The 22687-nt window shown below is 35.7% G+C and overlaps 1 protein-coding gene across 2 annotated transcripts; it reads right to left on the bottom strand.

Moving 5' to 3' along the window:
• Positions 1 to 504: 504 nt before the first annotated feature.
• LOC100256479 (uncharacterized) lies at positions 505 to 20941 on the bottom strand. Of its 2 annotated transcripts, none has more exons than XM_002271151.4 (7): positions 20619 to 20941; positions 6025 to 6134; positions 2460 to 2671; positions 2284 to 2375; positions 1574 to 1676; positions 1348 to 1490; positions 505 to 804 (listed from the first exon to the last, which is right to left on the bottom strand). In XM_002271151.4, the coding sequence occupies exons 1-7, from the start codon at positions 20811 to 20813 to the stop codon at positions 706 to 708; spliced, it is 954 nt and encodes a 317-aa protein (XP_002271187.2). In that variant the 5' UTR covers positions 20814 to 20941; the 3' UTR covers positions 505 to 705. The 2 variants fall into 2 exon arrangements, with proteins under 2 accessions (XP_002271187.2, XP_019080215.1); XM_019224670.2 differs by lacking the exon at positions 20619 to 20941 and adding an exon at positions 18586 to 18660.
• Positions 20942 to 22687: the final 1746 nt, after the last annotated feature.

Genomic DNA, 22687 nt, shown 5'->3' with positions numbered 1-22687 from the left:
TTTACTTATTTTGACTTTTTGATATAAGGATTAAATGACTTTTAAATTCATAAATTTTTAATTAATTTTAATTATATTTGATTTTCTTTTATATTTTCCATAATACAATCAAACATGAGAAAATCATCTGCCTTAGCATTTTACTTTTTAGGAACCACACATAACTTACATGTCAATGATGAAGAAAAGAGGGCATTCTTTGCCGTTGAGTATTGGTAGTGAGGTGTTGGCGTTAGCCTTTGACAGGGCAGCAGCTCAACCTTACAGCAGATGTACACACAAAGTCATGAACAACAGAGAGCTGAGGTGCCTTTTTTTTAAGGGGGGGAGGAGTAGTGACGTTGAGGCGGGGTGGTGAGTGGTGGCAGGGCAGCAGGCAAAATGCACAGCGCGCACACATGCACACACAAGAAAGAGAGTCCATTCCCTGTCAGTTACAGAGAAAATTTTAGAGGCTCAAAGTATCTTCATTCCAGGTGTGGGGGGTTGGGGTGAGGAAGAGAATTTTAGACTCAAACCCTGGTATTTCCATCCTTCACAATTCTATTTCATTCCTTTCACCAACTCTTTCCAACAATGAAACGAACCTAAATTAGTTGAGTATCATACATTCTTGAAAATTATTTTAGAAAAAAAAAAATCACAAAAGAGCAGGCATAATCTCTTCAAACCATACCTAAATGGAGAAAATTGTGAAGAATGACATCAAAAGGGTTTCTGAAATTTCCCATGAACCCACACTCTATGCATGCTCTTCCCATTTCGGCGATTTGTTGATTTGACACAGCAATATTCAAGCTCAAGCTGCAAGGTGTGTATTAACATCAGTAGGCAGTAGTGACAAAACATCAGTACTAATAAAATGAAAAAGTTAAAAACAGTAGCAATTACATGTAACCCCCTAAAGTTCTCAAGTGGTTACTGAGAAAACCTTAGTGCTCCATTTATTTGCCCAGAAGTCTATGGAAAATAATGAAAGTATTGTAGCAATTGTGGCAGCCATCCATGGAAAAGTGGTTATAACATTTCTTTCTTTACTTTTTCATTCACTCAACAGCAACCGAATGGAGCGTACTGGAATATATTGTCCTCTCCAGAACCCTATTTTTTAATCACTTACCATCTACATCAAACTGGTAGTTGAAATGGGAAATGCCATTATTAACAAATTCTCCACCTTGAATCATCTCATGATGTGGCAATGGAACTTCTCAAATTAATGGAAGAGCAGTGGTTGTTTTGTTTATTTGTTTTTTTATTTTTTTTCAGAAATGAAAGGTCATAGTGATAAGCCACGGCATTCAAGACAGAAAATACATATACTATTGCTATTAAAAGAATTAGTACCTCGGTGAAGCCTGAACCTGTAAAGAGATCTCTAACAGTATCCATACAGAAGAAATAAGATCGAGTTCCGTCAGAGCGCATGTACTCCCTGAAACCCACTCTTTTTTCTGGCTCAAATCGAAGCATAGTCATGTCATATAGGCCTGGGTTTCATCATAGAAATATCATCAGCAATAATCAAATATGTTACAGAACTAATGATACTGCCTCTTTTTCAGGCCATTACCATAATCCCTGAACAAGAGCAGGCCACCAGGCTTTAAAACAGAGAAGCACTCTCTTATAGCTGTTGGCATCCTGTGGAGTGGTACAGCTGATAGCATGAATATCTGACCAATTATAGAACAATAGAAGCAAGTTCAGATATTCAATGTCGTTATCTTTCAATTCCGTTAAAATATAACTGAAGAAAATATGGAAATTCAGAGCTATAGAATAATCAAGTCACATCCAAAAGACAAAAGGAAACTGCCACATCCTTCATACAAGTCAGCCTTCCAATAGTTTGATGCCCACTTTTTGAGAGTATAATTTTGTACACTGAATGAAGCCTAAAAGAATAATTTTGTAAAATGAGTGAAACCTAAAAGATATCTAATCATACAGCAAAATTTTCAATAAGAATGCAACACAGAATATTTTTATTTTAAAGCAAATATGAAACCAAAATCTAAGCTACAAATCAAATGAAGAATCACCATCTTTTTCCAAGCTTTACAAAAATTTAGGACCAAGTAATTAGAAACAAACCATAAAGGAGATAAATTTAGAGCAAAACAAGATGAAAAACAGAAGTAAAAGCAAAAACAAATAAACTCACAAAAATGCGATAGATGTAAAATAACATACACTAATTCAATTTCCATGTTTCCCATGGACATCTAAGCTCCCCATGCCTGTATTAAGAACATAATATGTGAAAAGAAAAGCACATACCAAAGTAACAAAATCAACTCCACCAATGCAACATTTACTTTCTCCCAATGAAGATAAATCATTTAAATTTGTCTCTTTTTTTTCTTTAACATCTGGAGAAACAAACACAAACCGAGTTTAAATTGCATACTTCACGTGTATATGAGCATAAATGAGTAACTTGCAAAGTTAGCAACCTGAGATCTGATCATGCTGCTTTTGCAGAAAATTTCCTTGGCAAGAATCACAGGCCAACCACTTTGGAAACCCATTTATAGAAAAATCACAACAAAATGGATGGAAACGATCTGTAACTGAGCCCACATTGCTGGCATGTATCATCTCATTAGCCCTCTCAAGAGCCTCATTGCTACAATCACATGCATATATAATAATATTGTCTCTGCCACTGAAACAAAAGAAAATGAGATTTATAAACATAACAGTCCAAGGTTGGTAGCACGATTTAGAGCAGAAAAAAATGGTTTTCAAATTTCTTATGGAATATTTGAGTTGGAGGGTGATAAAAGGATGCCAACTTGTCAAAAGATCTGGCAATACTTCTTTTCCAGTCAAACAAATGTGACCCAAGTTTATCCCATTATTCACTAATTCAAAGTATACATACCATTTTGCAAAAAGTTTCCAATTGTATAAAAATATAAAATAAAAACTAGAATTAATATATGGTCATCAAAATTGAAAATATATTTTTGCATTATGATTAATTTTTCTATGACCACTAAATTTAAAACTTTTTCCAAATCATCTAAAATAATTCCAGCATTTGCAAGTACATATGATACGGAGTAATTCTTGAATCAGACAAATTTCCTACGCTAAATGACAGCCATTCGGTCTAACAGTAATAATTTCAATAATTACTGAAAACCATAGGAAAAAGGGATTGGATGAGCAAAATGCTCCATACCACACTTATTTTATCAGATTTGAAGGTGTTCCATTGACCCCCTTAATAAAAGATTGGAAAGCAGTACTCTCAAGCATTCTACAAATCTCTTATGTTCATATCTGGGGATTGCCACATTCAGTAGTGAAATTCAATTTGCCTCTTTTCTTGGTACTTTGGGCCAGTATGGGATTGTTGGTATTTTGGGAAATGATGAGGCTTAGGTCATCTTTAATTGCTATTTGCTTACTGGATTGGGTGATAGACTGTACACTGAAAAATGGCCCTTTAAAGGCTCACAGAGGAGAGCACTTGGAATATGGAGACAAAATGTTGAAAGGGATCCTTTTAGAATCAAATCAATAAATTTTCACAGATCTGAAGAATCCTGGAGATATACATTTAATGCGGATACTTGAGCTAGTGGGGATGATGATTAATCTTGTTTGGATTCTGAAATCAGTAAACAGAAGCAGATATCCAAGCCAACTGAGAAACCACGATTTTAGAGAAATTTAAGGGACATTTTTATCCTCTTTAGAGCTTTATGACTTATATTTAATCATTTTTGTTTTTTCCCATCCTATTTGAGGACACTGTATCTACCTATTGTTAATTTCTGATATGCAGTACATGTCTTCCTCTTCCTACCAGTGACAGGTGTGCCAGACATTTGCATACAATGATTTATGTCCATAAATGATTGACACTATCTGGACGCTTATGAAAGAGTCCACCCTTAATTACTCTAAAAAATATGAGGAAGAAGTGCATTTTTTTTTCAAAAAATACATGAAACCTATTTTGAAGTGATCACTTTTCTCACTATTGTTATTCTTTGGGGTTCTTCCACATGCATAGGCCAACTAAGACAAGTATAAGAATATATGTGCAATAAAAATAATTCACAAGCACGAACATAAATGTCAATACAAGTATAGATTTTGGGAGTTTCCATGTCCGATACTTGCTTGTGTTGTAATGCAACAAGCTTGTTCAAGTCCACAAATCATAGATCCTAAATTATGTTGCAGATAATATTATTAAAGTATGTGATGCAATGTTGTCAAAGTAGAAGGCAATGTCAAGGCGATAGGCAATAAAAATCTTTTTAGCCTAAGGTGAAAGGTGAAAAACAAGGCGATAGCTTGACTATATAGTAAGGCGATAAAATATATATATATATACATATATATATATATATATTCACCTATTTGATACTTCAACAATCAACACTATTAATATTTTATCCCCCAAGGTGTCTTATAAAATTCACAAAATAGTAATATTTATTCGAAGTGTTATAGTCATCATTGAAATTAAAATTGTCATTACTTCCATCAAAACTAGATTGAGTCCTCCATCTCATTATCACTATAATTGATAATATAATATTTCATCTCATACTTTGTTTAATCTAATGATAGATTGAATTAAATTACAATCTAAATTATTTAATCTTAACCCATGGTCAAAGGTGGTCACCTCTATGCCTTGTGTTTTATCCTAAGGCGACCAGCTAAGCATCGCCTCTCTAAAGCCGCCTTGCATGGGTCTTTAAGAGTTGACTTTTATCTACCTCACTTAGCCCGGTGGACAACCTAGACAATCACCTTTGATAACACTATTCCCGTTGAATCCCAATTACAATTTTAACTCATTATTTGATTTTCTCAATTATTTACAAAGACATTAAGGAGCAGGTGTAGCTTTTGTGATATACGGTGCTCTTGGTATTCTTCATGTGTACATGAGGTACATACCCTTTTTGTTAAGTACTTTTTAACACATTTTGCTTTCACATACAACTCCATAATACTCGCATATGGAGAGACATATAGATGCACAAAAGTCCATAGATAAAAAAATAAAAAATAAAAAATAAAATAAAATAAAAAACAACAACGACAACAACAACAAATAAACTCCTTTGGGCTTAATATAAAGTAGGGAAATAAACATGCGGTAAGGATTGAATACATGACGTCCCACTAAACAAGGCTCTGATACCATATTAGATAACCAATTTTCCTAAAAAGTTAAGCTTTTAAGATTTAAGCCCACAATGTATCAAGTGTAATTTACCTTATTAAACTCACATGCAAGCCTAAAAAGAAGCCTACCATAAGGCGGGGTGTTAGGATTTTTGGCCAAGTGTAAGTTGGCATGATGTACATAGTTGGTCCATTGCTTAACAGCTTAAACTTTTACATTTGTGGGTAGCTTAACACCTTTCCATGTAGATACACTACATTACAATTTGGGAACAAGAGGAAACAAAGAGTATAGTATCAAAAACCCTATTAACTTTAGGTGTGTGAGCATGCATGTTTGAGAATCAAGATGAAATTCCACTTGTCTACAAACTATGCTTACACCTCTTCACAACATTGAGTAGAGTCATGTTTTGCTAAGCCAGCCATTGATCAAGATCTTTATTTTAGGAACCTAGTAGAACAAAATATCCCTCCCATGCTTGAAACACAAATTTGATAGGAGATTAAGGGGATTATCATCCATATAATGCCTTAAATTGGAGGTTTATTTTAATTTCATATAAAAAGAAATCAGGTTCAAGGATTGAATGGCAAGAAAAATATGATCAACATGATTTTTGGCATGAATGAGGACATTCTATCCAAGGTAGGCATCACAAAATGAGGAGTTCACAAAAAGTTATTGAGGATGTAATAAGAAGTTCTACAGGAGTTGTAATTTCATCCTAATTGCGTACATAACCATGGATACATCAAGGTCAAAATCATCTAGATAAAATTAATTAAAAGACTCAAGACTGAGAACCTCTGCAACACCACCAATTTAGTTCAAAGTAGGATGAGTCCTGAGATTACCGTAATATTGGAAGAGCGGTGCTGCCATTACCACATCCTACCTCCAAAACAAAGGAATATTCATCACAAGAAAGTAGTTCTGGAAATTCCTTCAATAAGTATCGTCTCTCCTGCAACCAAAAATTTAAAACTTAGCCACAAGGATATGAAACAAATATACATCATAAAAAGCTCATGAAGGGCCTAAATGTGGACTTCACTGCATAATTCTGACAACCAAGCAGCCACAACTCAGGCAAATCAGAAAGAGAAAAAAAGTTCATTTCTTTAAACATAAATCAAATTTCAAGATTAAATATATGCGGTAAAATAAATGAAAGCTGAAATTTTCAAACACTGAGGTGTACAACATCTCTTTCTATGATTTCTAAACAATTTGAAAGTGAAGTGGACAGAACTTTCTAAAAGAGCCTTCCCTTGCAGATTGCCCTCTTAATCTTTCATCCTTATCCAAGATACATGCCCAGAGTGAGGAAAGTTAGATTTGTGTTGAATTAACAGGTGACTCATTTCTTCAGCTTTTGTCGGTAGTGAGCAGGATGTGCCTCAGTGCACACAATAATATCTGAGTTCAGAATCTTCTTTTTTGACATTTAAAAGAATTTACAAGCCACTAAAACTTGTTCATGATTTGGTACTTTTTAACTATTCAATAAATTGCTCAGAAAAAACTTGAAGAAGTTAGTTAATTATAGAATAATGTGAGGTTTCAGAATTCCAATAAAGGAGACAAAACATTAATTCTGAATTAATTATAATGTTTCTCTCCTCTGGAGTCTTTATTATTCTCCCTTCTTAGTCTGAGGTGAGTTATCCTTAAAGCAGTCAAAGAGCACTTGCTTGGGTGGCATCACATTTTTGTGGGACTGAAATGCAAAAAGTTGTGGAGAACAGCTCCTTTATCCTTATTTTGGTGTGCTTGGAAAAGAGGGGGAATAGGACTTCTGAAGGTGTTGAGATGTTGGAATTAGTATTCAATGACCACTTCCTCAGAACTTTTTTCTTTAGATCAAGGGAAGATGGTTGGGAGAGATCATATTCCTCTTTTCTGGATTTCGTTAATTTTTCAGATGAGCAGGCTGCATTCTGGCCTGTTGCAATTGCTCTCTTTTGAGTTGTCTTCTGGTGTGCTTTTTGTACTCCCTAGGTCCCCCCCTCTCTCTTTTTTTCTGTTAGGTGTTTATCTATAATATTCTATTTGCCAAAAACAGAGAAATGAAAAAAAGAAGAGAGGGAGGGTCTAGGTACACCCTGCCTTCATAACACTAAGTTGTAGTTATGGTTAACAGTTCAGATTTTTAATTTGGCCTATAGCATAATAAAATCTTTTGAGTAGGTTTCGGATGGAGGTCAGATGGGTGTCTAGACCTACAAAACTGGAAGCTGAAGATTTTGGTATGGTAGGTAGCCTCCACTCAAATTGCCTTAATTTCCTCCAACAAAAACCTTTTTGATCAGAAACAACCATTTCATTGCATTGAAATGGTAAATACAAAGAAGGATGAGAAATCCTTCTAAGATGTACAAATTCGCCTATATATAGTCTGATAAAAAAGATGAATAAGTGTATACTAGTTCAAATCAAAAAGGCAAATTTATCTGTTCACACCAAAATGGTTAAGAGCAATGCTAGCTATCAAAGGACAACTTGCTGTCCACACTTCTTCTTTCCTTATTTTAGCCCACAATTGTTTCCTTATTTCTCCATTTATTATTCTGTACAGTTAGCATATATTATTTGACAGATTATAGTTTACATATATAGGGCTAGAATCATGCGGGAATTTATTTGCTTTTATTTGCTTTCCATGTATAGCATCCTTGTAAAGTCTATATATAATATACAAAACTCAAGGCCAAGGTATTCGGCCATTTATACAATATTTTGACATGGTATCAGAGCAAGGTTGCTAAATTTTTCTTCCCTCAAATTCTTTTCTGTCTTCTCGGTTTCGAAGGTGCCTCTCGTGTCTTTCGGTCAAGTCTGTGTTGATCCGTTCTACACCCAACCACAACCATTTTTCTCGGTATTTCTGTGGCTGTCGTGGGTCAGTTTTCTTCTGGGAATTTTTTTTTTTTTTGGTCCATCATTTTGTCTCAGGTTCTATTTATTTTCTATGGATTCCGCACCTCTGTGTGTTAAGTTTACAGGCACAAATTATTCTACCTGGGCATTTCAGTTTGAACTTTTTCTCAAAGGAAAAGACCTTTAGGGTCATATTGATGGCACGGATGTTGAAAAACCATCCACTTTTGACAAATCTCAGGATGTTGGGTCTTCTCCTTCATGGGTTGTGCTTGATGCACGCATCATGTCTTGGCTTCTTGGTTCAGTGGAGCCTCATATTGTCACCCACTTGCAGCCCCATTGCTCCGCTCAATCTATGTGGGCTTATTTGAAGAAAGTTTATCATCAAGATAACGATGCTCGTCGCTTTCAGTTAGAACATGTGATTGTCATGTTTCAACATGGTAGTCTTTCCATCCAGGACTACTACTCGGCATTTCTGACTCTTTGGCATGAATATGTTGATTTGGTTATAGCGAATGTTCCTATTGCCGCTCTCTCAACTATTCAGACTATTCACGCGACTACCAGGCGTGATCAGTTTTTTATGAAACTACGTCCGGAATATGAATCTGTCCGCTCCTCTTTACTAAATAGATCTCTTGTTCCCTCTCTTGATATTTGTTTTGGTGAGTTACTTCGCGAAGAATAACGCCTTAGTACTCAAGCTATTCTGGAGCAATCTCATGGCAATTCCGAGACGGCAACTGTAGCTTATGCTGCCCAAGGACGCGGACCACCTGTGCATTCTAAAAACTTGCAATGTTTCTGCTGCAAGGAATATGAGCATATTGCTGCCACTTGCCCTAAGAATTTTTGTTCTTATTGCAAGAAGAAGGGTCACATTATCAAAGAATATCATATTCGCCCCCAGAATCGTCAGACCCAAGCATTTCAAACTTCGGTTATTGTCCCTCCTGTAGCAACTTCTGCAGCACACGACTCTCCTTCAGCTGCGTGCTCTGTTCCTGCACCTCCTGCACCAAATTACTGCACTCCAGAAATGGTGCAACAGATGTTAATTTCTGCATTATTAGCAATGGGGTTTCAAGGTAACAATTCCACTAAACTCTGGTATGTGGACTCGGGGGCCTCTAATCACATGACTAATAATCCCACCGCTTTGTGTCATGTTCGGCCCTACGCTGGTCAATCTTCCATTCAGACTGCCAATGGCAGCTCTTTGCCCATAGCTGCTATCGGCGATGCCTCTTCTAAGTTCACTGATGTGTTTCTTGCTCCTCAGCTTTCCACGAATCTTATTTCTGTTGGCCAATTAGTTGATAACAATTGTGCTGTTAATTTTTTTAGTAATGGCTGTGTTGTGCAGGACCAGGTAACGAGGAAGCCGATCGCGAAGGGACCTAAAGTGGGGCGCTTGTTTCCACTATTTTTACCTGTTCCAGATTTTTCTCCACTTTCTTCTATTGAGTCTTTTGCTTGTAATAATGTTTCAGATCTTAGTATGGTGTGGCATCGTCGTTTAGGCCATCCCAATACTCAGATCTTATCTCATGTATTGAACTCTGATTTACCTGATAATAAGGATCGTTCTTCTTTATCTCTTGAGTGTGATTCTTGCAAACTTGGTAAAAGTAAAACTCTTACCTTCCCTTTGCATGCAAGTAGAGCATCTCACTGCTTTGATCTTATCCATATTGATGTTTGGGGACCTTCCTCGGTTAGTTCACATGAGAAATTTAAATATTATGTGACTTTCATTGATGATCATAGCAGATTTACTTGGGTCTACTTTCTTCGCTCTAAATCTGAGGTCTTTCGTACTTTCACTGAGTTTTTAGCGTATGTTGACAATCAATTTTCTACTTCTATTAAGACATTACACACAGATTCCGGTGGTGAGTATTTGTCTACTGAGTTTCAAGCATTCTTGGCTTCTAAGGATATTATTCATCAACGTTCATGTCCCTCTACTCCTCAACAAAATGGAGTTGCCGAACGCAAAAATCATCATCTTCTAGATGTGGTACATACTCTCTTGTTAGAATCTTCTGTTCCATCCATGTTTTGGGTAGAGGCTCTAAAAACTGCCACTCACTTGATTAATCGTTTACCTTCTCAAGTCCTACAAATGGAGTCTCCCTATTTCCGCTTATTTGCTAAGCAACCTAGTTATGATCACCTTCGTATTTTTGGTTGTGTATGTTTCGTTCATTTACCTCCTCATGAGCGACATAAATTATCAGCTCAATCTGTTCGATGTGCTTTCTTGGGATATAATATGTGTCAAAAGGGATTTGTTTGCTATGATCCTACATTACATCGTACACGTATTTCTAGGAATGTTATTTTCTTTGAAAATCAACATTTCTTTCCTGTATCCTCTTCTACTGTGTCATCCTCTTCTACTGTGGTCCTCCCCTCCTTTGAGCAGCAGTTCTCAAATCTTCATCCACTCAGTTCTCGCTTTCAACCAGGTATTGTGTATACGAGACGCTCTCGCCCATAGTCTCTTTCGATGGCTCACCCGATATCTGATCCTACCACGCTCCAGATTCAGTCAGTTGCAGTACCTCCAGCACCTTCAGTACGTCGTTCTTCTCGAGTGTCTGTACCTCCGAATAGGTATGGATTTCCCTCTTCCAGTTCTGGAAATTCTATTTCAGCCCTTACTGCTACATTGTCCAATTTTGATATTCCCACATGCTACTCACATGCTGCCAAGCATGATTGTTGGCGACAAGCTATGCAGGAAGAAATTGCGGCTCTAGAGGCCAATCACACTTGGGACATTGAGCCCTGTCCTCCCACTATTGTTCCTTTGGGTTGCAAATGGGTTTACTCAGTCAAGGTCCGATCTGATGGAAGTTTGGATCGTTACAAAGCTCGGCTTGTTGCACTTGGGAATAATCAGGAATATGGTGTCAATTATGAAGAGACCTTTGCTCCTGTGGCTAAAATGACTACTGTTCGTACGATTCTAGCTCTTGCTGCTTCTAGTGATTGGCCACTACATCAGATGGATGTAAAAAATGTTTTTCTTCATGAGGATCTTAAAGAGTGTATTTATATGAAGCCACCCCCGGGATTGTTTCCCTCTCCGACTTCACATGTGTGTAAGCTTCGTCGCTCTCTTTATGGTCTCAAACAGGCTCCGAGGGCTTGGTTTGATAAATTCCGCACCACTTTATTACAATTTTCATTCAAGCAGAGCAAGTATGACACTTCCTTGTTTCTTCGGAAATCAAACATGGGTATTGTTGTTCTTTTGGTTTATGTTGATGATATTGTGATCACTGGTTCCGATTCTGCTTTACTTGGTCAGCTCAAAACTCATCTCTCCGAGCCCTTTCATATGAAAGATCTTGAGTCTCTCACATATTTTCTTGGTCTTGAGGTGCATCATAGTCCCTCTGGTATTTCCTTCAATCAACATAGGTATGCGAGTGACTTGGTGGCTACAGCTGGTCTACAAGGGGCTACTTCTGTTGATACTCCCATGGAATTAAATGTCAAGCTTCGTAAAGAGGAAGGCGACTTACTTGCTGATCCCAGTTTATACAGGAAGTTGGTGGGTAGTCTTGTTTATCTCACCATTACTAGACCGGACATTTCTTTTGCTGTACAGCAAGTCAGCCAGTTCCTTCAGACTCCTCGTCATCTTCATTTGGATGTTGTCCGTAGGATCATACGCTATGTTCAAGGCACTTCTACTCGTGGCTTGTTCTTCCCTGCAGGCAATTCTACTCGCCTTGCTGCTTATAGTGATGCTGATTGGGCTGGTTGTGCGGATACTCGTCACTCCATCACTGGTTGGTGTGTGTTTTTAGGTGATGCATTGATATCTTGGAAAAGTAAGAAGCAAGACAGAGTCTCTAAGTCATCTACGGAATCTAAGTATCGGGAGATGTCTCTTGCTTGTTCTGAAATCATTTAGCTTCGAGGTTTGCTTGCGGAGTTAGATTTTTCTGAGACCGATCCTACACCTCTACATACCGATAATACAAGTGCTATTCAGATCACAGCCAATCCTGTCTATCATGAGCACACAAAGCATATTGAAGTGGACTATCACTCTATCCGTGAAGCCTTTGAAGCTCGTGTTATCACTCTTCCACATATTTCCACTGACTTACAAGTTGCTGATATCTTCACCAAGGCTCTCCCTCGTCATCGACATTGCTTGCTAAGTAGCAAATTCATGCTTGTTGATTAACCTGCATCAATTTGAGGGGGGCTGTCAAAGGACAACTTGCTGTTCACACTTCTTCTTTCCTTATTTTAGCCCACAATTGTTTCCTTATTTCTCCATGACAACTTGCTGTCCACACTTCTTCTTTCCTTATTTTAGCCCACAATTGTTTCCTTATTTTAGCCCACAATTGTTTCCTTATTTCTCCATTTATTATTCTGTACAGTTAGCATATATTATTTGACAGATTATAGTTTACATGTATAGGGCTAGAATCATGCGGGAATTTATTTGCTTTTATTTGCTTTCCATGTATAGCATCCTTGTAAAGTCTATATATAATATACAAAACTCAAGGCCAAGGTATTCGGCCATTCATACAATATTTTGACACTAGCTACAATTCACAAGGGTATAAAATCTCCTACAAAAGAAACCAAACATCCATTTGTATATTTTGCTAACACATCTACCACATGATTACATAAGGAACCTAAAAGAAGAAACATCCCAACTCTAAAGAAATATTAATAATTTGATGCAACCACCCATCACACTTCCACAGTCCTCTTTCTTTCTTATTCATCCATGATATGACAAAAGCAAAATCTCCTAATAAGAGTTTAGAGAAGCTCAAAGCTTTCCCTTGCAATAACCCTCCCAAAAGAACAAGAATCTTTGCCTCAACAGCTAAATCTTGACCTGTAAAGGGAATTTTCTTACCATTGTGCCAAAGTAGTCCCTAAGCGTCCCACCAATCCTTAGCCATCCTAGGTCAGCCAAAGAATACCCATCAAAATTTAGCTTAACAAAAACCATTGGAGGTGGTAACCATTCAAAAAGTATCTCCTCAGTCAACCTTATGATTCTACAAACTAGATTCCAATCTAGAAAAATGAGGCTTAAAGAAGTCCTTCCTCAAGTAAGTCCCAAAAAACCTCTAAAAGATATAATCAACATAGCCTCCACCACTAGGGTAGAAACCTAATTATTCCCCATAAGTTTGAACATCCTACACCATGCAAAGGTGGTAATCCAACAAAAATCTTCAGCTCTGAACTCCTTCACTTAACTAACTTATCCTACATTATTTGGCAGCGCTAGGAATCTAACTATTTAAACTCCAAGGCCCTCTCTTTCCTCGAGAAACCCAAGAAAGATCAATCATCAAGTCCCCTTCCGCTAGAAAATTGTTGAAGCCTAAAGTCCTCACATCAATCAAGCCCTCTAGTAATGGTAAGGTTTTGCTTCTATGGCTAAACCAAAACTAAATGATCTAGCAAAAGGTCTAACCATGCTACAACAACAATCCTTTAAAACTCCATCAGTCCCCATTCTTCCCAAAGTCCTAAAGAACAACCATCAAGATAAAAGCATAAGTTAGCCAAATGGAGAGGGGTTTCCACAAAGCTCTACGCTAATCTCTCCTACTTTCCCTATATATATCTCGCTAGTCCATCATAATCAACTCGAAGAGAATGCCCTAAACCAAAATAGAAATTTGAGACATTTTCCAACAAATTTTAGACTTAAATTCAATCAAGTCAATCTTCCATCTCTCCATAATACTTGCCTCTGCCACATGTGTGTCTCCTCTACGAGTCTATATTACTATACATGACTCTAAAAAAAGCCATTATCATGTAGACAACCATATGTACTCCACTAGAAACCTTTTTGAAATATTCGACTCTATTCAAAAGGCTTATCATACACAACATTAAATTTTTATGTCTGTTGCACGATATAAATCTTATCATGGCCCTCAAGTCTCCAAGTTTTTCAAGAACTCTCCACCATAGTTCTCAATGAATCCTTCAGCCTTGGCTTTTTCATAATCTTCCACCATGGTTTCTATACAAATTTATTATGCAATAACAATAATGTAACAACCCAAGATTTTTTTTTTTAATAAATACAAAAAGGGTAAACTTCCCTAATTTTTATAGCCAATTAAATTCACCTTAAATCATAAATTTGACAACTTTAAAATATTAAAGATCTAACATTAATGCAAGTAAATTTGATATAAATAGGAAATCAAGTGTAATAGTTAATCAACTTAATTAAAGTAAGTAGGGGATAATTGGTACACTCAAAGGAGTGTAGAGATTTTAAGACCATGATTGTTATTCTTGTGTCAGCTAGGGATGTGTTTATCTCTTCATGATGATAAGGAGAGCTTAGGAATAAACTTACAAACACTTCAAAAGTATATAAGGCTAAATAGGAGAGAAATTCACCATTTTTTTTCTTCTTCTCTTCCTCTTTTCCTTAAGAATTTGTTGAGAAGAATGGCATGGAAGATGGTTGTAAAGAGAAAACATTAGAGGTAACAATCTTGCTTTATATTTTTCTACTTTCTCTTCTTCATCATCTCTTTATTTGGGAAAGTGTTATTAGAAACTAATTGTAGCATATGCGGAAACTTTCAGTACTTCTAATCATTGTTCCTATGTTTTTTGGACTATTTAGTTGTTGCAAAAGTGAAAGAAAGGGTTAAAGTCAACATAGAAACAAAATTTTGTCCAAAAGCATGTGTGGTTGTAAAAGTATTCTCATTACTTGGAACAAAAGCACAAGGGAAGGGTTAAAACCTTATTTTACTCAAATTATAGGCTATTTGGCAACCCAGAAAGTGAAGGAAAATATTTGGTTCTAAATTCATATATAATTGTTGGGAAGTATATGGGAATGAACTCTTATAGCATTGCTACTTAAGGGAATTTTGGCTATGCCTTTTCAACTCACAATAAGTGACCTCCAAGTTATTGCAACATTAGGGAGACCCAAATCAAAGCTCAATCATCTCTAATGCAATAGATTCAAGTTGGGTTGATGGAGATAATTCCATGGAAAGAAGAAAATTCTCGTGAAGGAGGAATATCCTATTTTTGGTATTCTGACAAACATGGGTTCTTTAAATTTTTGGGATATTTTGGAAAAAATTTAGATCCCAAGTTATTTGTTTTTTTTTTGTTTTTCGTTTTTTGTCTTTTGTTTTTTTTTTTGTTTTTGTTTTTTTTTTTTTTTTTTGTGTGTGTTAAATAGTAGACTAGATAACAAGTCTAACCATATATATTTCGTTACGTTTGGACAACATGAGCCCCATAAGAAAATTCTGGATAAGTTGAGAAACATCAATGAAAGTCAGCTCAGATAATTTTGGACTAATCACATTTCTCAAAATTCTGAGATTTTTTGGAAGGATATTAGAACTCCTATTTATTTTATAAGATATTACAATCTCTAAGGAATCAAACCATTTAAGTGGCATCTCATTTGGACACCTATAGAAAAGTACAAAAATTTCAAACATATTGATGAAAACAGGGTGATTTGATTGAGACAATTTTGAACCACTTATGTATCTCAAAATTTTGGGACGTTTTGACTAAGGATCTTAACCCTTAGAAATTTGTACATGTTACCACACTCAAAAACAAAACCCAAGAGTTCAATCTTAATTGACTTTGAATTTGTTTGCATAGAAAAAGAATTTGGCAAATATTAGTAGGCTTTTAGCACTGTGTGCTGAGACAGTTTTGGATTCCAGGAATTTTGATTTTATTTGAATTTATTATGGGTCTATAAGTTAATTTCATAATTTTCTAAACTCACCATAGAGCAAATCTGAAGAGTTTCACTATTTTTGGAACTCGTTTGGTTTATGAGAAAAATCGAAAAAGTGAGTGGCATTTGAGTATGTTCTATTGTCGGCAAATCTAGAACCAATTCAAGTTAAGGCTTATTTGGTAATTGTCACACTCACAAATCCTGCTACAAATTTTTTTGTGATTGTGCCGTAAGTCTCTACTTAGCCAACCTTTTTCCTAATCCTGATCAGGGAACAACAAAGGAAAAGCCAACACAACCCATACGAGGACAGCTTCCCAACTTGTTTTATTTCTCAACAAATAAACAAGATTACAACATTTTTATAAGTGTCAAGCACTTATGTTGCTTGCCTAAGTCAAAGAATCGAGTTCCCACACCAACCTTCTCTCTTTGATCCTTCAAAGGCAATGGAAGATCCTATTTATATCTAAGGCAACATCCCTATGCTTTAATTCAAATTCAAGCATCAACCTATTTGAATTCAAAATGGCAGTTGGGGTGATTATATAACTCCCATAATCAGCCAGTTGATCTTACCCCTTGAGCCTTGAGGTGCCTCTTCATGCCTCCACACAGCCCCATTTGACAAGTCTCTGATCTAATGCCTTCCTCAAACCCATTGGTTGCCATGCAACCAGCCAAATGCCCCTTTTGATGGAATAAGCCTAAAAGCCACATCTAGCCTGCCTCGTTGCATGTCAAACCTCATCAATATCTTGCCTTGGCTGGTGTACACGAGTCAACCTACATATGCATGCTCAGCCTGTCTCTGCATATCAACCCATTTGATGCATTAGTGCGCCTTAACACACAACGTAATACCCATGCTTCAGGCCATATCCTTGTGCCCCTGGCACATCAATGTTATTGTCCATGTCTAGGCACCAATGGAACTACCCTTGCAAGGCCTAACCACGTCTTGCATGTGACAAGAGTCGACGTGTCATGTCCCACACACTCTTGTCTCATGTCAGCCATGCACTGTCATGTCTGAATCAGCCTACCTTGGTACGTCATTGAGCCATGTCTGAGTCAGCCTACCTTGGTGCAGCACTGAGCCATGTCTAAGTGAGCCCACCTTGATGCAGCACCCAGTCATGTCTGAGTCGGCCAACCTTGGTGCAGCACCAAGCCACATCTAAGTCACAAGATTCCAACTAACTAGCATAAGGGCCTCTATAAGGGATTCTAAAAAGGCCAAGGTTGAAGAATCCATTTAGAACAGTAGTGGATAATTCAAAATCATGGTAAATTCATCTTATTTAAGGTTGAACATAAAAACAATGAAGGGATTTGGAATGCATAAGAAGATTGCAAAAGATAATTAAGCTAAAGATGGAATGACTTACTCTTTTCTTGGCATATGACACATGGAATATATACTCAATTGATGATAGTACGTCTTGTACACTTCTAAGATCATGGAAAGTAGAAAAAGGGGAACAATGTTTTTAAAGTCTATACACAGCTTTGCCAGTATGCAGCAGAGATGCACACTCTAAAAGGTTTCCAGGTGGAATACACTGATAGACCATATTGTTAGTGGCTAATTGAAGGAGTAATGTGCACCAATGGAGGCATGTATGGAGGAGACATGTATAATGAATGCATGTATCATGGAAAAATAAAAGATTAACTTGATGGAAATTGAGTGAAGATGACAATTGATGGAAAACCCTCATATTCTGTATTTGGTTCAACCATTAATTTCATTTTAGTAGACATATTGTAGAAGGAGAATTCTTGTTTCGTCACCTTCTTATAAAAAATAAAAAAATAAAATAAAATAAAAAGTTCCCTTGTTGAATGGGAAAAGGTATTAGAGATATCTCTACAAATATGCTAGGTCAAAAAGACAAACTTATAAGATAGATATGAGTCTGTGGAGTCTACTAAGTACATAGAGAAAGAGAGAGATGGTTGACACTCAATGGAGCAAGGAAACATGGTTTACTTTAAAGCTCGAATTTTGAAAGTAGATACTAGGAACAGGAAAATATGCAATTGTTTTTTTATCTATGTTTATGTTTCTTTATGATATTCTATATGACATATCTTGGATGCTTGTTTCTCATCAATGGATATAGGCCTAATTGATCACACTATGTTAAAACATTGAGTCTCTTTAGGTATGGATTGATGCACACGCGTGGAGGCGTGATTAGTTCCACAAATCTCACTGCACTGACCATCGTTTATCTTTACTATTATTGCATTACAAATTGATAAACTTCCCCACTGACATAATCAAACCATCACAACAAAAAAATTAATAAAGCATATAAAATCCAAGAAACCCTAGAAATAATGTCCCATCTACTAGAGTGTCAACCATAGACACTTGTAATAACACTATATGCTAGAAAGAGTTACTTTTTTCTGTACAACCTTCACAATCAATTACCCAAGAAAGCTTCATTTTTAGCAGAAATCCTCCCTAGAACCAAGTCACCCTCCTTTTTAGTTCTAAAAACCTGACATCAACTTACTAAATGATCTCTCTTCCCTTCGCAAAATCAACCATAGGAATCACACTAGGTTTTCTTAAACCTTGGGACTATCCAAATTGAAATCTTGAAGATAGACAAGTAGTACATAAAGATGTAGTTTAGATAAGATCAGGGGTTATTTTACCTTCTAACAACAAAAAACTCAAAAGGAAAAAGGAAAGAGATAGATTGATAGAGAGAGCGAGAGAGAGAGAGAGAGAGAGAGAGTCAACCTTTGCTGCCATCCAACCTCCTAGTGATTCTTCCAATTAAAGCATTCCTAAAGTGGGGAGCTCTATGATTTCTCCCTGAAGTGAGATACAGATAAAATAGAGGCCAAAAGCCAGTGGCACATTTGGTTAGCAAAGTATACTAAGATGACCCCAATCCACATTATAACTTTCTATTTTCAAGGTTGATCTTAAGACCTAACATATGAGAGAAAAAGCTGAGAGGGGAAGTCTAACATTATGGACTTCATGGGTATTGGGTCCTCAAGAAAAAGTAGTATTATCCTCAAATTGAAAGTGCAGTATCCTAAAACTAAACCCCCTAATCTCAAAAACCCTGGCAATATCTCTAGCTTCAGCCAACATCATTATTTAACTAAAAACATCTACTTTTTGTGAATAAAAATGGAGATAAAGGATCTCCCCACCTAAGATCACGAGAGGCTTTCTCTGTATCCAACTGAAAGACTGCCTCTTTAATTTATTGGCCAAAGTGGGATGCTCTAACCGATCCGCACTATTTGTAGAAATGAAAGAGAAGCTAAATCCTCAATTCTCCAAATTTGAGCATATGATCTAGCATATAGGTGACGGTGAAAACTTAAGAATTCCTCAAAAAAGTGGTCCTTGTCAACAAACACCAACCGGTCCACTGTCTGAATAGATTTAATCAAATCTTTTGTTTTTTCTACCACTAGTCAATATGTGGGAGAGTTTGAAATTGCAATTACCTGTCCTAACCTATTTTCTACTTGATATTCATCTCCAACTCACATCTTTTATCAATGACGTCTCCTCTAGCTCCATTGTCCTTGCAACTCTAAGGACTCTGAGACTACCCATTAAAAGGCCCCCCCTCTAAGGAGCTAAAATTCCTATCTCCTTAAGAAAGGATGCTTTTCTCTCACTTAAGTCTCTAAAAGTGACTTTGCTCCAAATTTGCAGCCCATAATTTCAGTGTATCTACCATTACTTTCTCTCTATCATTCCTTACTATCTAGCATTCCTTCTCAGGATCACTTAAAATTGGGATGATGAAGCCACATATTCCCAAAACATCACAACACTAGCTCCTAAGTCAAAAATGATCAGAAAAAGATCTTGGAAAACATTCTAGAATTATTGGAAAATTTGGAATCTCATTCATTTGAAAACAAAATTTGATCAAGTCTTTTTACAAACTAGTGATTCTTGAATTTTACCAAGTTAATAATGCATTCTTTAGCGTGGGGTTAACATTACTCCATGATCTAATAAAATTATCAAATCCCGTCATGTTGGGAGTAAGCTCTAAGCCCCTAAGATTTCTCTGGGCCACTTCTAAAAATGTCACACTCTAAACCCCTGAAAAGCCATTTTCTGAGAATGTCATACTAAGCTTGCCCCATGATTTTCCACCCATGTTCTTTTCCTTTTGTCAATTGCAAACCAAAATAACAGGGTAGAGAAAAGTTTAAAAATTTTCCTTCCTTTCTCTTCACCTTCTTACATGGAGTGTATGAGGTAGCAGTTAAATGCTTATTAACTATATATAAACTAATGGATAAAGATCTCTAGAAATTATCTTCTCTGTTTTCTTTTTCTTTTTTTTTTCACTCCTTAAAATTTAGGAACGGGCTAATTCCCCAGAATTTACAGAAAGTTATGTTGTACCCAGTTAGAAGCTAAAAAAAGGAGCTAAAAAAAATTGCAAGATAAGCCACAGATCAATGTCAAATCATCATGACGTGAAATGAGAAGCAGAAGGGAAAAAAAAGCTATATTGCAACATTAGCGAAACCTATGTCCTGGAATAACTACATCATCTCTGTGTTAAGAAAACAGATGAAAAGAACTGAAATTCCCAATTTGGTATCAAAAGGATTCTATTTCCCCAATCCCGTCATTGTTTTCATCTTTCTGGCTTTCCAAAAACCAAAGCCAGCGAAGAAACAGCAGAAAGACGCAAAATTTTCTTTTGTTTTTTCTGTAAGCAGAGAGAAGAAAATAGAGAACTATAAGAAGGATAAAAGAAAGAGGAGGAAGATTATAAAGACCTTGAAGAATCTGCCAGTGGAATGACGAATGTGAAATTGATTCCATGCTTGTGAGTCTTGGGAAGGAGAGGGTAGAGAAGGGGAGTTGGAATCAAATGTTTGGAAATGGTAGGAAAGAGAGGGATTGGACTCCACCTCCTCTTTCAGTTTCTCCCACTCAAAATCCTTGGAGAAGTATTCCGCTTCCTTCCCCATCTTCCACCAATTTTCCTAGGGTTTGGCTGAATTTTCAGTTTGTACCATCTCCACCATCTACTTATTTAAGTTTCAGTGCACAATGTTCTTAGATTCGAAGAAGAAGGACACATAGGGAGTGTTTGGTCGGTGGTTTTTGGCAAACTGTTTTTAAGAATAGTTTTTAGTATTTTCATAAACAAAATTACTTTGTTTTTTAATATTTTCAGAAACAAAATTACATTGGGATGGATTCTGTAAAACAATTTTTGTTCTAAGAAAAAAACATGTTTGGTTGAATTAAAAAAACTTTTTTTCAAAACAAGAAAAAAAAAACATGTTTGAAAATTATTGTTGTTTTTTTTTTAAATTAGTGTTTAATTCAATTAACTTAATATTATAAATATATAAATAAATTTTAAATTCACACTTGACACTTCATTTAAATTAAAAATATTATTTTATTTTTAAATTTATTTGCACCAATTATAATTTTTTAATCAATGATTACTTTGTAAACATATGTAATTTATATTTGATTTCTATAATATTTTTATTTGTACATGTAAACTCCTTAATCATTTTGAAATCATTTATTTTAATCATAAATACATCATAGTAACACATGTTTTCATTAAAAAAAAAATCATCTAACATAAATAAAAACTACAAGTACTTATTATACTAACATCACATTTTAATACAATATGTTAAAGTTTCAATTTTTATAGATGATAATTTTTTTAGATAATATATACATTCACTTAGCAATAATTAAAATAAGAAGAAGAAATATGATAAATAATAATAATAAAACACACACAACGATGTTACACCCACAACAACCAATAAGTAGAAGATGATTTTGAGGATTTGTTGTAGGCATTGAGCATCGTAAGTTGGCAACTAGTTGCTGAAATTGTCGTGGATCATACTCATCAACTCATATAAAGCAGTGTGGATATTCCTACAATACATAAATTGTTAACAAGAATAAAATATGATGTGTGTATTTCATTAATATCAATATATTTTCATGTGATAACTAAATATACTTACATGATATAATGGATAACGATAAAACCAACTACCATTGTTCTTTTGTGTTTTTGACATGAAAATGCACATACATCCACAAATAACACATGGGTCTTTTATACATCCCACTTTTACAATTATAAGCCAAATTTATAAGCAACATTGAACCATTGGAAATTACAACACACATCACATAACACTAACGACAACTAGTTAAGAACTAACAATAAATTATAACATATAATTGAAGTATCAACAAATATTTAGAATTAAAAACAATACAAGTTATAGATTGACATTGATATGATTTGCCCATATTACTTGAGCAATTTGATCTCTACAAGGTGTCATAGTTGTTGCACTCTCCTATGATAAATCAATTGAGTGACTTGTGCTACCTATACTCTCTTCTTCACCTTGGATTGAAAGGGGCTTCTACCTCATCTTCTCTAAATAATTGATCATTTGGGTCGATAGACGAATCCAATTATGAAGGGTACAACATGCAACAACAATTGATGGTTGGTTTCTTGGCTTATAACAAGGCATCATCCTTAATATTGAAAATTGTGTCTTTAAAATAGGAAAGTACCTTTCAATAATATTTTGAAGGGATGAATGTCTATAATTAAAAAATTCTTTATACTTGACAGGTTGATTACATTTACCTCAATATTCTTGTAAATGATATCACTCACCTTGATATGGTAGTAGAAATCCAGATGTACAAAGATAACCAAAATCAATTAAATAATATTTTCCTTCATGATTCGTCCTCAATTGGTGTGCTCTTTGATTCAGTCATCAGACGGGAAGTATCAACAAAATTTATAAACCTAATTCGCCATACACTAGGA

Source organism: Vitis vinifera, chromosome 14 (genome assembly GCF_030704535.1).
Source record: "Vitis vinifera cultivar Pinot Noir 40024 chromosome 14, ASM3070453v1".
In the NCBI taxonomy this organism is placed as follows: Eukaryota; Viridiplantae; Streptophyta; class Magnoliopsida; order Vitales; family Vitaceae; genus Vitis; species Vitis vinifera.
Note: the sequence above shows the minus strand (reverse complement) of the source record. Positions and strands in the feature narration are given on the sequence as shown.

Bases quoted from the DNA above. Each gene is read 5' to 3' on its own strand.
- LOC100256479 (XM_002271151.4), bottom strand. From the start codon at position 20,813: ATGGGGAAGGAAGCGGAATACTTCTCCAAGGATTTTGAGTGGGAGAAA. The intron at 1,491-1,573 runs GTAATGGCCTGA...GATGAAACCCAG, and splicing joins GCTCTTGTTCAGGGATTATG to GCCTATATGACATGACTATG. The intron at 805-1,347 runs GTACTAATTCTT...CACACCTTGCAG, and splicing joins CAGGTTCAGGCTTCACCGAG to CTTGAGCTTGAATATTGCTG.